At 37.4% G+C, this 15,047-nt stretch overlaps 1 protein-coding gene across 1 annotated transcript in view; it reads right to left on the bottom strand.

Moving 5' to 3' along the window:
- Positions 1 to 15,047, bottom strand: part of C5 (complement C5) — a 79,373-nt gene that overhangs the window by 53,073 nt on the left and 11,253 nt on the right. The window contains exons 5-12 of the mRNA XM_082656721.1: positions 14,135 to 14,226; positions 12,043 to 12,125; positions 9,629 to 9,719; positions 7,491 to 7,605; positions 5,782 to 5,908; positions 3,520 to 3,635; positions 1,775 to 1,960; positions 371 to 574 (exon numbers count right to left, since the gene is read on the bottom strand). Of these exons, the coding sequence (XP_082512847.1) occupies positions 371 to 574; positions 1,775 to 1,960; positions 3,520 to 3,635; positions 5,782 to 5,908; positions 7,491 to 7,605; positions 9,629 to 9,719; positions 12,043 to 12,125; positions 14,135 to 14,226 (1,014 nt within the window). The remainder of the gene's footprint in view (positions 1 to 370; positions 575 to 1,774; positions 1,961 to 3,519; positions 3,636 to 5,781; positions 5,909 to 7,490; positions 7,606 to 9,628; positions 9,720 to 12,042; positions 12,126 to 14,134; positions 14,227 to 15,047) is intronic.

Genomic DNA, 15,047 nt, shown 5'->3' with positions numbered 1-15,047 from the left:
GAAGTAGAGCAGAGGTAATGTGAGAATTTAATCAAGCTCTCTCTATGGAGGAATCAGGCTGTCTTTGGTGAAAGGCATATAACACAGTCAGAGGTTCCCAGGTCTAATCTAATCACAACCTTCCTCTTCCCATCTGAGTGACTGTAGTGAGTCTTTAACCTCTTTGTCCCTCAGTTTCTTCAACTGTGAAGTAGTCATGAAAATCATTCCCTGTCTCAAAGGCTTTTGAAAAACTGATTATCAAATTAGATGATGTTTTTGAAAGTGCTTTGTAAGAATATATGTAAGGGATCATTCTAACGCTTTTCTATAAGCAAAGGAAAATCAGGTGGGGGAATAGATAGATGTAAATCTATCATTATATACTTACCAAGTAATTATAGTGAGTTATTTTGTCAATATATGGACTTCTGGGGGTAACAACAATATTCAGATGTTCTCCCACAAGCAAAGGTTTATAGTTTTCAGTCCAGTCAATATAAAGATAACTTTGGCTGAGAGATGAATATGCTATTGCTCGGTAATCTTCGCTGGCCTGATTTTCTTCTGGAAGATCTGGGTCCTTGGTCCTGACCTGAAAAGGAAAAAAGTGAAAAAAGATACATGGACTGTGACTTAATGTTTTCTGTGAAACATAACTTTTCAATTCCTTTCTTTGCTTTATAAATTTCTAAAATTCACAACACCAAATTCTAAAGAAAAAAGAAATCCATTACTCCAAAGTGTTTGTACAGCTGCGGTATCAAGTAACTTTACAAAGGCTATGGACAATAATTGGGATAATATGGGATTGTAGGCTATGGTGGGAAAGTCTGGTGAAGTGAAGAGAGAAAGATGCTCCTGCAACAAATATTGACACCCTTCCTGAAGTGTCATGGTGAGTTGGGGACTCCTTTTCCTATGGGTTGGAAGGGTAGCAGTGGGGAGGTCCTGAGGACTGTGGACAGGAGTCGTGAATGGACATCACACAGACTCTCTGGCCCAGTTTCATTGCGAAGTCGTGGCACAGAGAAGGGCTTACAAACAGAGTGGGGCAGAAATGATATCATGGCACCAATATCGGCCTTTGACAGCAGAGGGGTTGGTTAATAGCTCATGCTCGGGAGTGAGACAGGCATTGGTTTGCCTCTTGAGTACCATCATTTATTAAGTCTGGATAAGTTATTTAACCATAAGAAAGGTTAAAAGCCTCTGTTTCCTCAGCTGCAAAATGGTTAGCACAATGCCTAGCACTTCGTACGGGCTCAGTAGATGATGGTGAATCTATGCATGCTGGGGTCATTGACATGCATTACTAACTTACTCATTTTTTATTTGGGATTGGGAACCTAAATATTATTTGCTAGGAGAGAAGAATATTAAGTGAGCTCTAAGGTAGAGTGACTCATACAGCTGGAAAAAAGAGAGGCTTCCACGTTTGGCTCTTTTGTGGCCCTGAAAAGAGATAAAAAGTTGGGGGGTGGGAAACAGAGAATATTTCTATCACTGATTTCCACTGCTATACCTATTTTGATACTTCTAGATTCTAATACAGTCTTACAGATATAATTCACCCCAAATAAAAAATTGATAGATTTATCTTCCTCAAGGACCATTCAGTGAATTTGCAGATTGCCTCTGGTGCTTTTTTTTTTTATTTTTTTGGATGCAAAATTGTGGAACTGTTCACTGGACTCATGTATAAAATCTGCCGCATTTGTTCTGCACATTGGCCAAAACACACAGTCAAAAGTACACACTGTCCCAGAAAATTTAACAGAAGAATTCAGCTCACTTTAAACTCCAGCACCACCACTTCAGATGGGAGATTCACCACAAAAGAAGCTACTCCATCACTGGAACGTGTTACACTTTGCTTTGACTCCGAGTCAGTTGCCTCCTGGTTTACATCGAGCATTTGTGCACTCAGGGTCACCGGGACCCCTCCTACCACATGGTCAAGTGAATCCTTAACCTGCACCTGTTTGTCAGAACAGTCCAAATTCATTTCAAGAGCTCATCACTTCTTTTAAAGCATAACAATTCTGAAATAATTTTCCCTCCTCCTCACCAATGTATAAATTATTCATATTCAATTCAGGAAAAAGAAGCATGTTCTCAGCTTATATATAGAAAGGTTTAATCTTATTTAGTTAAATCATTCTTGAATGGATTCCCCTGTATATCGAGAAGACTCAGAATATAAATATCATCACATTAGGTCTGCCAAGTAGATGTGATAAGGTCTTCTGCTATTTAATTTCTGTGTGTGTTCAGTTGGTTGAGAACTGGATAAAGGAAAAAACGAGGCAATCACTTCTGGGAATGATTCTCTTGGATATGAGAAACAATAAGTGCATCTTCTTTTTCTCAAACTCTACCTCTCATTGCCATGCATATGGACAAATAGAATTTCCACAAAGATATATTTTATATTATTTATTTGTATATGTGATATGAAATATATAAAATATATTTTAAAATAATAAATTCTATATAGTGACATATTTTGTGATCTTGTATTATATATATTAATACACTCCATAATATATTATAAATTACCATATGCATTATATAGTAATATGTTATATATTATTAAATATGTTGTATATATACTAAGAAGTTATAAGCATGTCCAAAGCTTGCTTGTGGTCTAGTAAATTTTTTTCTCTTAAAGGCCAGTGACCTACGGTAAGTAATAAATAACCCATTTTAATTATCCTAAAGTTGATTTTTAAAAGCAACACATCTTCAAAGAATAAAAAAATTCTACTCTAGCTTTGTAAAGGATAGGGAATAAAAATTTCCATTTTATAAATATAATAAAACATATATGTAATAAAGCATGTTTTATATATAATAAGATATAGAATACTAATCTACAATAAAATATAATTAAAAGGTCAAATGAATGTTTTAACTCCATACCATCAGCATTTTAAAAAGGAAAAGTGGAGGAAGGAGAGAAAATATTGTAAAGGAGAAAAAAAAAACATACAGAAAAGAGTCAGGGACAGACAGAAAGTGTCAAGATAGAAAGGATGGAGAACAATACAGAGAGATGAGATCAGACAAGAGTTATGTACAAAGAGAATGCAGAGTGAAAAGCACAGAAATGCACCCTCAGAGACACACAGGAAGTAAAAAATGGTGAGAGAAAGGGGTTTATTTTCAAGGAATGCTATCTCTGTCTTAAGACTTTTAAAGAGCACGTTGCCAAATAATTTTAAACTTTAGTGTTTTTTGAACTATAGACTTATGAGGTTTTATTTACATATCATTTAATGCAATGCTCATTTAGGGAATGCTTAACACAGGCTATCTTACTAAATAGTGATACTGCCCTAAGGGTTGATATCATCCCCAAGGCTGAAGCTGGTCTGCAGTTTCCCACCACCCACCACATAGTCGGAGGGGCAGATTTCACACACAGAATGAGTTCCCTCTGTGATTTGCCTCTCCATCATCCTTCTTTTGTTTGCCACCCCCATATTTTTAGAAAAAGATAATCACATTTAGCAGTTTCCCCCCATCATCTACCTTGACAGAAAATGGAATCCCAGGCTTCACAAAAAGAGGAGTAGCAACCAAATTCAGTTTGTAGGGAGAAAGGACATATTTGATGCCAGGAATTTCTGCTTCTTCAGAAAATCCACCTAAAGAAATGACAAGGATTATGTTGACCTTTATTAGGAGTGTACGGATCTGTGTGGGGAGCTATTTTGTGTTCATATGTCTCCACAGACCTACTCATTCATTCATTCACTCCATTCCTGCACTCATTCATTTACCAACAGCAAGTAGGATATGGGTCTTGGTTCAGAGGGGCAGTGCAGAGAAGAGTAAACTCTTCTCAGGAGTTTCCAAAGCCTTACGCACAAGGCTTGTGGGCAGAGGTGGTCCTTATGGAAGTAGAGCAATAGGATTGGACTGAGGAAGAATTCAAGGAAGGGACACCACTTTTCACCAGTGGCCTGAGTTTCAGTTAAATATGTATAAGGCATTAAGGAGAGAAGAAAGGGTAGGCCAGAGACTAAGCCTTACAGGGCATTCACCTTTAGAAAGCAGGGATATGGAGAGAAGTGGAGAAGACATAAAAGGAGAGCTTGAGGTAGAGAGAGCCCAGAGGGTCTACTAGCAAGACCCCAATAGTGTTTGTTACCCATTAGCTAAAACTTAAGCTAAACTATTAAGAATGATATACAAAGTTCTAGTATCCCCAAACTCCTTTCCAGTATTACATCCCTAATACCCCTACATATATATCCTATACTTCAGTGAAAGGAATAATCTGCTACTCTCAAAGGTCAAGTTTCACCTCCCACTCTTGGTATGTTCACTCTGTGAAGGGTGCCCCACTTCATCCTGGCTGTTATCCCTGCCTCAGAACCCTACTTATCTTTCACAACAAGACCAATCATCTTCAGGACACCATTCTTGGTTGCTCAACAATCACCTAGGAGCTCATCTTCTTCTGAAGGTCAGTAGCATTAAGCACTTTTCTTAGAGCACATATGGAATGCCTTCTTGTTCAGAGTTCTTTGTTTACTTGTCTTATAGGTGCTTGTTTGTAAGCCACTTGAGTACTGGAATTACGCATCATTAATATTTGTAAGCCTGCATATTTAGCAGCACTCTTTGCATATCTAATAAATACTGCTTAACCTGAATTTGTTTGTAATAAATTGAGAAAAATAAAAGTAACAAAGAAACATTAAAACAATGTCAAAAACACAGCCAGGGCAGGGAGTATAAAGTCATCATCATTCTCCCACATCTATTGAGCATCAGATGCATACAAAGTGCTTAATAACTCGATAATTACCTCAATTCTTCATTCTGCTACCCAGAAGGAAAATTTAAAGAGGTGGAACGGGACTTAGGAATAATTTGGTCTAACAGTCATTTTATTGAAAAAAAAAAGTGGCCTCAGTGTGGTTAAATTATTTGTTCAAGGTTGGTTGGGGATTCAATATAGACCTGAAAATATAAGTTACATTAGTAATCAAGACATATCAGAAGTAAGACAAAGTAACCCAACTTGGAGTAATAATTAATAACTATTAAAACCATTGGAGTGAGGATTAAGAGTACTAGACAAGGTGCTAAGAATGTTAAGAAAGAAGTAGGTGGAGAAAAGAAGGAGGAGGAGGAGGAGGGGGAGGAGAAGAAGGGGGAGAGGAAGAGGGAGGACGAGGAGGAGGGGAAGGGGGAGGACGAGGAGGAGGAGGAAGAAGAGGTGCTGTTTTAAGTGCTTTGCATATACTGACTCTTTGATCCTCACCATAACCCTATGAGGGATATACTACTATTGGATCTATTTTAGAAACATGACCTCCAATTTTAAATAGAATTACTGACTATTACAGAAGAAAAGGGCTTTAGGATGCACTTTGTTCAACTCCATCATTGTACAGCTAAGGGGACGAAAACAATGATAGTAGTAATAACTTTCATTTGCATGGTGATTTATCAAATGTTTTTACACACATAATCTCTTTGATTTTGATTCTTACTGGGTGAGAAAATCAGGGTGCCAAATGTTCATGCCAGATAAGTTGCAGACCCACTTGGAATACCAGATGGGCAGGTGTTATCCCATTCTTGCCAGTGAGGCAATAGAGACCCAGTGACTAGGGGGTGGCAGAGCTATACTTTAATCCAAGTTTTTAATGATGTAAAAAATAAAACTTAACTATAAAAGGAAGTAAACTGTGAAAGAACTGTAGAAATTATTTATACCTTGAAAATGCTGTCTAAATATTTCCCAAGAGAAAGTTTAAAAAAAAAAACCAAGCTCACCTGTAGACTCTATGACTGTCACACCAATATAAAGGTACTTGTTGTTTACATCTTCTAGACTGCCATAGGACAATTCTTTAATTGCTGTTTCAGAGTCAAATGTGACTCGAGCAATTCCATTTATCAACTGTTTAAAGGGGGAAAATGAAAGAGTTATTTCACAGAAGAATTTATAAGGAAAAAATGAACAAAATGTGCCTTTACTAGCCTCTCAATTGAAGACAAATGTCAGAGGAATGCTTTATTGTCACCACTAAAGTGAGTAAATGAGTCCACAGTTAAGCCCAGAATGTTATTTTCTAATCTATTTCTTTAGAATTTTGACACGGAAGCGTCTTAAATATCATTTGATTTCACAGGCCTTTTTTGTACTAGCTGGCAAAGATGACTTCTTCCAATCACTGAGTCATCATCTTTCTAGACCTCTCAGCTTACTTTTGCTCTTAACTGAGAGTTTACGGGGTTTTATGATATTTACTTTGTACTTTGCTGCTTACATATTGAAACGCTAATTTAAAAACACACAATGGGTAATGGGATATGGGGTTAAGTCACATGATATTATTTAATTATTAACCACAACAGTAAAATAGATTTTGCGTTCTTTTTTCTTCTGAAATTGAGTGTTACGAGGCCAGGGATTTTGTCTTATGTAGCTTTAAATCTCAGTGTCTAGCATAGAATCTTGCATTAAAAAGAGGCATTTAATTTATATCTTAAAGAAATAAAACTGTATTTTGAAAGAACAAAGGCTAAATTACTGATGATACAAACTATGTGAATATGCAGCAGTGAGCAAAATGACATGAACCCTTACCATCCACAGTATAATGTAAAGAACACTGAACTAGAGAAAAGGGGACCAGGGCTCTACTCTGAGCTCCAGCAACCACTAGCCCTTGACCATGGACCAATAACTTCCCAGTGAGTTCATTCATTCACTTATAAATTTTTATAGAGCACCTACGTTTTGCCAGGAACGAGGCTGGCTCTGGGCATACAATGGGAATGATTCAGACCCCCAAAGAGTTTTGTGTAGAGAATGATAGAGACGTAAATAAACCATACAATAAGAAGGGTTTCTCAGCACTATTGACCTCATTTGTACAGGATAATTCTTTGTTGTGGGGCACTGTCCTGAAGGAGTTTCACAGCATCCCTGGCCTCTACCCACTAAGTGCCCGTATGATCCTCTTCCCCAGTTGTGACAACCACAAATGTCTCTTGACATTACCAAATGTCCCCTTGGGGGTAAAAGTCATCCCTGGTTGAGAACCACTGCAATGAAGTGTGAAACGTGCTCCACTGAGAGCGACTCAAGGCCTGAGGGAGTAGAAAGTGTGTCCACATTGAGACAAAGAATGAGAAGGAATTACCTGGGCAAAGAAGAGGCAGGAGGGAACAAAGGGAAAGAGCATTCCCAAGCAGAAGGAGCAACTCTGCAAAGACCTGGAGGCAAGAGAGGCTAGGGTAATTTTGAGAAACTGAAGTGACCAGTGCAAGGGAGAAGAAAGGGAGAAATGGGCTGGTGAGGGGAGCTGATGCCAAGGAAAGTGAACTTTATCCTAAGGATAGTGAGAAACCAACAGAGGATTTTAAGTTTCAATTTCCACACCTATTTAAAATGAGAGATTGGACTAGATGAATTTTAAGTCACTTTCCATCTCTAGCATTCATGACGGATCTTTAGGTACAAGTGAATCTCTTACCACTGTGCTTTGCATTGCTTTTTGCATCATTTCTTTTTGATTATCTTTTAAGTCTTCTCTTATTCCAAAAAAGATATAAACGTCAGCCTCGTTGACGACTTTATTATAAAAATATCTGTCAAACAATCATACCATAAAATTGTTTTGCTAACAGGGTTACAATAATAAAATCTGGATAAAATATAACAATTCAAAATTACATAAAGCATTTGATACACTTTAAAGTGCCTTCCATCCACTGTTATATTTCATCCTCATAAAGCTACAATAATAAAGCCAAAGTACAGATTTTTATTACTATGTGCTAGATGAAAAAAACTGATCTTGAGGAGATCAAAAGAGTCAGGTCTGGGGCCCTTTCTTACAGGACACATCACTTCTTCAATGATTTTGATACCAGTGGAGAGCTGCTCTTTTTCTTCTTTTATGTTTTTAAAAGCAGCATGCCCGATCTCAGAGTTATATGTTCTTTTTTAAAATTCTAACTGCATACTTCCTTTTTTAGTTTAGAATTAAAGTAATTATAAAGAAAACTTTCTGCACAGCAAATACTATAGCAAGAGCTAACTTTCCTTATTCATAGTTTGAACCAAAAAATAAGTCTCTCCATTAAAAGAAGTCAATTTCTACAATTCTCTGTCAAGTGAGCATTTTATGCTGGTTTAGATTAAGGGACAAACACTCTATTTGAGGAATAAATGCTAGTAAGAGAGGCAGTATAGGGTAGCATTTGAGGGCATGTATTCTGGAATGAGACAGGCCAAGTGACTTACTAGTTGTATGATCTTGGGCAAATTACTTAACATTTATGTACCTCTGTTTTTCCATTTGTAATGTGGGGATAGTAACAGTATCTACCTCATAGAGTTTTCGTAAAGCTTAAATGAGGTAATATGTACAGAGTGCTTTCAAAAGTGCTTGACACATATAGTTATATAAATCAGTTAATGTTATTAATAACTACAGTATATCGTCATTTTTAAATGACCTAAGCTTTTGTGGTAGATTGCTTGCAAAAATAACCCCAATTCTCCACCTCTCCATGTATCCACCACCTTTGCAGCTCCTTGGGTGTGAAGGGAGTCTATTTCCTTTGTGCTGGTCTTGTAATTTGCTTTGGTCAAAAGAATGTGTTGGGGGCTTCCCTGGTGGCGCAGTGGTTGAGAGTCCGCCTGCCGATGCAGGGGACACAGGTTCGTGCCCCGGTCCGGGAAGATCCCACATGCCACGGAGCGGCTGGGCCCGTGAGCCATGGCCGCTGAGCCTGCGTGTCCAGAGCCTGTGCTCTGCAACGGGAGAGGCCACAACAGTGAGAGGCCCGCGTATAGGAAAAAAAAAAAAAAAAAAGAATGTGTTGGAAGTGATGGTGTGCCAGTCTCAAAGTGCAAACCTCAAGAGGACTTTTATGCTCTCATTTTCTCTCTTTGAGCATTGCTGCTGCTACAGGCTAGCCAGTTGGTTGATGAGAAATACACATGGTCCAATCATCCTTGTAGCTTCAGTCAACTGCTAGCCAGCTGCCAGGCATGTGAGTAAGACCTCCCTAAACCAGCTGGCCCCCAGCTGACCTGCCAACTGACTGCAGGCACATGGGCGAGCCCCACTGACGTTGGCCTGGCCCAGATCAGCAGAACTGCCCAGCTGACTCGTAAATGGCTATGGTTTTAAGGCATTAGATCTTAGAGCAGTTATGCAGCATTAGCTGGCTGATTAAGCCATTAAAAATGACAAGAAGTGAAGGTTTCATATCTCAGTCCCAATATCCTAAGTCATGCTGGTTCCTAAACATACACATTGAACTTAAATCTTTAGGATTTCCCACCCCCCCTCTGGTGAATAACCAACAAAGCTAAAATCAGAATCAGCTAAAATCAGTATGAGCTAATAAACTATAGGCATAGTGTCTTCTCAATCAGTCGGTTTTTAAGTAATGGAAGACATTGCCACTAAATCACAGATCTCAGCGATATATAAATCTATCAACTCAACACATTGTACACCTTAAACTTGCACAATGTTATATGTCAATTATATCTCAATAAAACTGGAAAAAGATCACACATCTCACTCTGGGCAACTGTCCCCAGAGTTGGAACTCAGTTCAGCTAGATAATCTGAAAAAAAAAAAACTTTCTTACCTTGCTTTTATAGTAATTTCAAAATTATTAAAGTCCTTATAACCAATGAAATTATTTTCTGTTTCTATTGAGATAGAAAAGTGTGGCAACACTGAAAATAAAAACAAAGAGGCAACATTACCATTTAATTTAGAGTAGTCTTTAAATCATAGCAACCAACTGTATTTCTGGATTAGCTGGATAAGCTGCTACATCAGCACAACATCCACTTTGTCATCATTATCATCAACAACAACACTATTTTTGGGGAGTCTCCCATTCTGCCAATCAGAGGTCAATCCATCCTCTATGTACTGGAAACACTTCACTTATACTTTGATTTCAGCACTTATTATAGGCAATCGATTATTTCCTCCACTAGAGTATTGGCTCCTTGAAACAAAAAAGACTATTCTCTCTTTATCTTTGTATGTCTCCCCCTCCCATCTTTCTCATGAATCGCAAATATAGTATGTGCTCAACAAATGTTTATTACATTCAAAATGGAAAAAGAAATTTCTTGCTTATTTAATATTTCCTTTTTTTATCTAGTAGAAAAATCCATCCAGTCTCCAAATTCCAACATAAAACTCTCACTTTAGTCAAGAAGAGAGAGCTTACAATTAGCTACAAGAAAGAACCTTCATAAAAAATTAAAAATTAGGGCAGAAAGGAAGGAGGGTTTTTTCCTCTCTTTGGTATCTTGATTGCCCAAGAGAAAACAATTTCATCTGTCAAAATGGCACTGTCTTCTCTTTATACTAACTCAGACTGTGTACTGAGGCTTACAGATTCTAATTCTATTAACCTGCACAACAGTTAGTAGAAAATTGGGTGATTGTATGACCTTGATATTGTAGACAAAGACTGACACGGGAGAGTAAGTGAGATAGTTGGCTTCAGATAGGGCTTATGTGTTTTCTAAATGGTGAAAAACAGAAGAAAAAGAGCAATGCAATTTGTTGCTCTGGGCTGCATTCCTATGTTATTAAAGATCAAGACAGATGTGTTCTCCCCAGGATATGAAGTAGAGGAAAATATCTCATCCTTTCATCCAGTACCTAGGTGCCATGTAGCCTGCGTACTCCTGCCAACAGTGATATACCAATGAAAAGGACACAAACCCTGCCCTTAATGAGCTCACAGTCAAGCAGGGAAGACAGGCATAAGCAAAGAATTACACAAACACCTAAATGACAGATGACAGTTATGAAAACTGATATAAATAAGTACAGGGAATCCTTCCCAGGAAAAAGAATTTAGGGAAAACTTCACTGAATAAATGGCTTTTCAACTGAGACTTGAAAGGTGAGTAGGAGTTGGCTAGGCAAGAGGGAGAGGGAGGGTGTTGCAGGCAGATGGAACATCAAATGCAAAGTCACCATTCCTGGAGTGGTATAAATGAGGCTGAAAAAGAGGTGGGAATGAGGAGATACTGGGGACTTTTCAATAGAGAAATAACATGACAAAGTTTGCATTTCAAGGTTGTTTTGGCTAATACCAAGAGAGAATATCTTTGAAGCAGAGACAGCAATTAGTGGGGGTTGCAGTAGACCAGGAGGGAGCCTGGTGGTAAAATCAATGTGTGGCTGCAGATAATAAGAGGTGGATGAATTTTTAGATATCTACAAGAAGCAGCAAAAACACTTGGAGGAAGGGGGATCAGTCAGGATTATATGTTATTTAGAGCCTATAATCTTTAAAGTTGAGTTTCATTATAATAAATTTGCTTTGTCACCGTTTGTTAATTGTTAAAATTCGTGTTATTTGCCACATTACTATGAGTCTCCTGGGGAATAAAAAAATGACTTCAAGAAAAAGAAAGTTAAATTTGATATCAGAGCACACAAATACTCTAGTAAACAACCACAAGAAATGGAAAGGTTAAGCTGTTTATATGTTAATTATTAATCCATTAATATGATTGATTTCAAAATAAGAATATCTTAAAATTTTGGATCAATGTATTAGGAATTTGTGAGCTAGAAGGAAAATAGCACTGGACTAGAGGTAAGGAAATCCAAATGTTCTTGTTCTGTCACTAGCTGGTTGTAATGAATTCAGTAAATCATCTATTAGTCTTATCAGGTTCTGTTCACCTCAACTCTGATTCTTTAAGTTTCTCCTAAAATCATAATTCTGGAAAGGACCTTAACTAGTCAAGTTCCTCAGGGGACTACGTCTCTTGAGGCTCTATAAAGAGGAAGACAAGTCCAGAGAGACTGGTGTGCTTATTCAGGGTTACCAAGGGCAGCCAGAACTAGAGCCTAGGCATGTGGACAACTCTGCCCACCCCCTTGAGCAGTACTTCTAACCATACCAGCAAGTGGCCTCATCTTCATCTGGGAGTGATTTTGCATTAAGTTCATTCATGAAAAGAATTATTGCAAAAATACTAACTCTTTATAGGTAAACTTTTAATTGTAAGAAATTACCATATTCTTTAATTTCAAAATATGCGGTTCCAGTTGTTGAAAAGTCTTCTTTATATTTAGCTCGAACTGTCCATACACCATATCTATGGAAGCAAAATATTTATAATTACAGAAGTCATCAAATGTTTTTAATTCACCCAAAGAAAATCTAATCAATTCCCATTTTAAAGAGGGAGAGGTAAGTAAAGATGTATATAGCCTACATACTTTTTTTCGACAGCAGATTTTAAAGCAATAAACAGAAATAACTGAGCATTTTCAAGATAATAGAAATTATTTAGTAATTAGTTTTCATACATTGTGATTTTTTTCAGGTATTTTTATCTCAATATAATAGCTTTGATTTGAAGAGCTTATGATACTTGAAAATTTACTAATCCTGGAGCTTAATTATACTAACATAATACTAAAATCCACCCTGTAGTAGAAAATCCATAACAATGTCTCTAGAAACATATAATACAGGTCAAGCCTATCCAGATGATAAAATTCACACTTCACATAAATGAAATTTTGGTTGGGGACAAAATATGGTTTGTTTAAAGAGGAAAATGATCTGAGTTTCACAACCTTCATTCAAAAATATTGACTGAGAACTGGATTAAGCACTGGAGATAAAAAATGAACAAGATAGAAGAGATCCTGTCTTCCCAGAGTTACTAGTCCATGGGAGTCCAAATCCCCACTTTTACGTTTAGTAGCAGATTGGACTTGAGCAAATTACTCAGATTCATTTGTGAAATGGGAAAAATAAAATCTATCTTGCACACTGGTTATGCAATCAATAAAGTTTAATATTATGGTTATCATCATCATTTACACAAAGAACATTTATCAAGTGCCTGTTATGTTGAGGTGCTAGTGATTCAAAAGTGACCAATATGGACAAGACTCCTGTCCTCAAGGAGTTTAGTGGGGAATAAAAGGCAAGTAAATTAATAAATAATTACTTACAAAACTGAGATAAGTGCCATGAAGAAAATAAACAAGAGAGTAAAAGGAAGAGAGAGACTACATTAGATCATGCATCCAGGGATAACTTCTTTGAAAAGGGAGCATTTACCCTGTGTCCTAAAGAATGAAAGGAAGCCAGCCTTGTAAAGAGCAAGGTGGAGTACATTCTAAGCAGAAGGGACAACATGTGCAAATGTACTGGGGTAAGACAATACTGGTCATGGCTGACATAATCTGTCATGGAGCAAATGACAGAAGATGAAGTTGGAGAAATGATAATAATTATAAAATAACTGGATAAATTCTGTGCTATGGAGCGTGTAATATTTTCAAGGAAGTACAAAATTTTAAAATTATCCAAATTATTTAAATCCCCCAATTTCATCCAAATTTCTAGAAAATCTTCAGTACAGTGAATTAACTGCAAACTCGATTCTAGAGGGCAGACAAAAATGACCATAAAAAGATTCTGCTTTAAAGTGATATTGTAGTCATTTTATAGGTGCACTTATCTTATTTGTCCTCCTCTAAGTTCCTTGCAGACAGGGACTGTGGATTCTTTATTTCTGTTTTGAATTTCTCATTCCCGTTGTACTTTGCGTATACCAGGAATGTGTTCACTAAATTTTTTTCACATTGGGTTCTGTTCTTAATCCTTTAGCATGTGGCCAAATGGAGGAAATTAATAACACCCTCCCTCTTGAAATCTGTCTTCTGGTATTCTGTGCAGTAAAGACTACAGGGGACCAATATTTTTATAACTCTCAGAGCTAGGCATGGGATAATACCAGCCTTTTAGACTGATTGATAGTCTATTAGATTCCTTGAAGGGTGGAGGGTTGATGGTTTTGATGGGAAGAAAAAAAAAAGGACTGGGGACTGTTTTTTGCCTCTTCCAAATTTTAATTTCTATACGTAAAGAGGATTGGTAAGAAGTATTGGGAGTGGTTTGTTTGTTTTGCCAGAACCTGAGCCTAGCTTCTGATTAGACTTGAAAAGAGTTTGTATATCCTCATTTCCTTCACACCTACCCTTTGTTAACACTAGGTGGCTCCATTTGACTGGTTATCTACCTCACAACCAAAAGTTCCAGATGTGCTTTTTAGAGAAAACTTTATTAACAAATACTTTAAAATACTTAGGATTAGATGGAATCTTGAAGTCAGGAAAAGAGACAATTCCAGTATAATCATTTTCTTCTACCATGTCAACTTCTGATCCTTCAGGATCCTTTGAATAAAAACAAACAACTTCAAATCACATAAATCACATTTTTAAAATTAACTGATTATATTGTCTTTTTCTTTTTTTTTTTTTTGCGGTATGCGGGCCTCTCACTGCTGTGGCCTCTCCCGTTGCGGAGCACAGGCTCCGGACGCGCAGGCTCGGCGGCCATGGCTCACGGGCCCAGCCGCTCCACGGCATGTGGGATCTTCCCGGACCGGGGCACGAACCCGTGTCCCCTGCATCGGCAGGGGGACTCTCAACCACTGCGCCACCAGGGAAGCCCGATTATATTGTCTTTGATCTACAGTAATATTTACTAACAAATATCCATGTCTTCAAATTAAATATGAAGGAGGATAATCATTTAAATGTTGTGAAATGCAAATATGGTTAATTTAAGCCACTTCCCTCCCTCTTTTTGGACCCTCTTCCATCTCCTGCCTCACCGGGGGTGGGGAGGGGGGGGAGTAAATCAGTGTCCTGGGTATCCTAGTCTCAGTTATCTAGAAGAGATTCAACTCTTTATTGTACAACTAAAGAAAAAAAAGAAGTATGACAAAAACTGATGTTATAATGTATGAAATATGAACTTACATGCTTTACAGATACCTGAATCTAAATTCTGTATGTGTTCATCTGAAGCTTTCCAAAGCAAATATGCTGTAAAATGCATTTATTAGCTAGACATTTTGTAAGTTTGCAGTCTATGTCAATAGTTATCCACCACAATCTTGGAACACTCTGGATGCTTCTCAAGTAATTCATTATAAAATAGTCAGATGTTAAAGTTTGTGAAAGTTTTATGATTTTCGTAAATTATGAAG

Source organism: Grampus griseus, assembly GCF_964374135.1.
Source record: "Grampus griseus genome assembly, chromosome: 6".
Lineage (NCBI taxonomy): Eukaryota > Metazoa > Chordata > Mammalia > Artiodactyla > Delphinidae > Grampus > Grampus griseus.
Note: the sequence above shows the minus strand (reverse complement) of the source record. Positions and strands in the feature narration are given on the sequence as shown.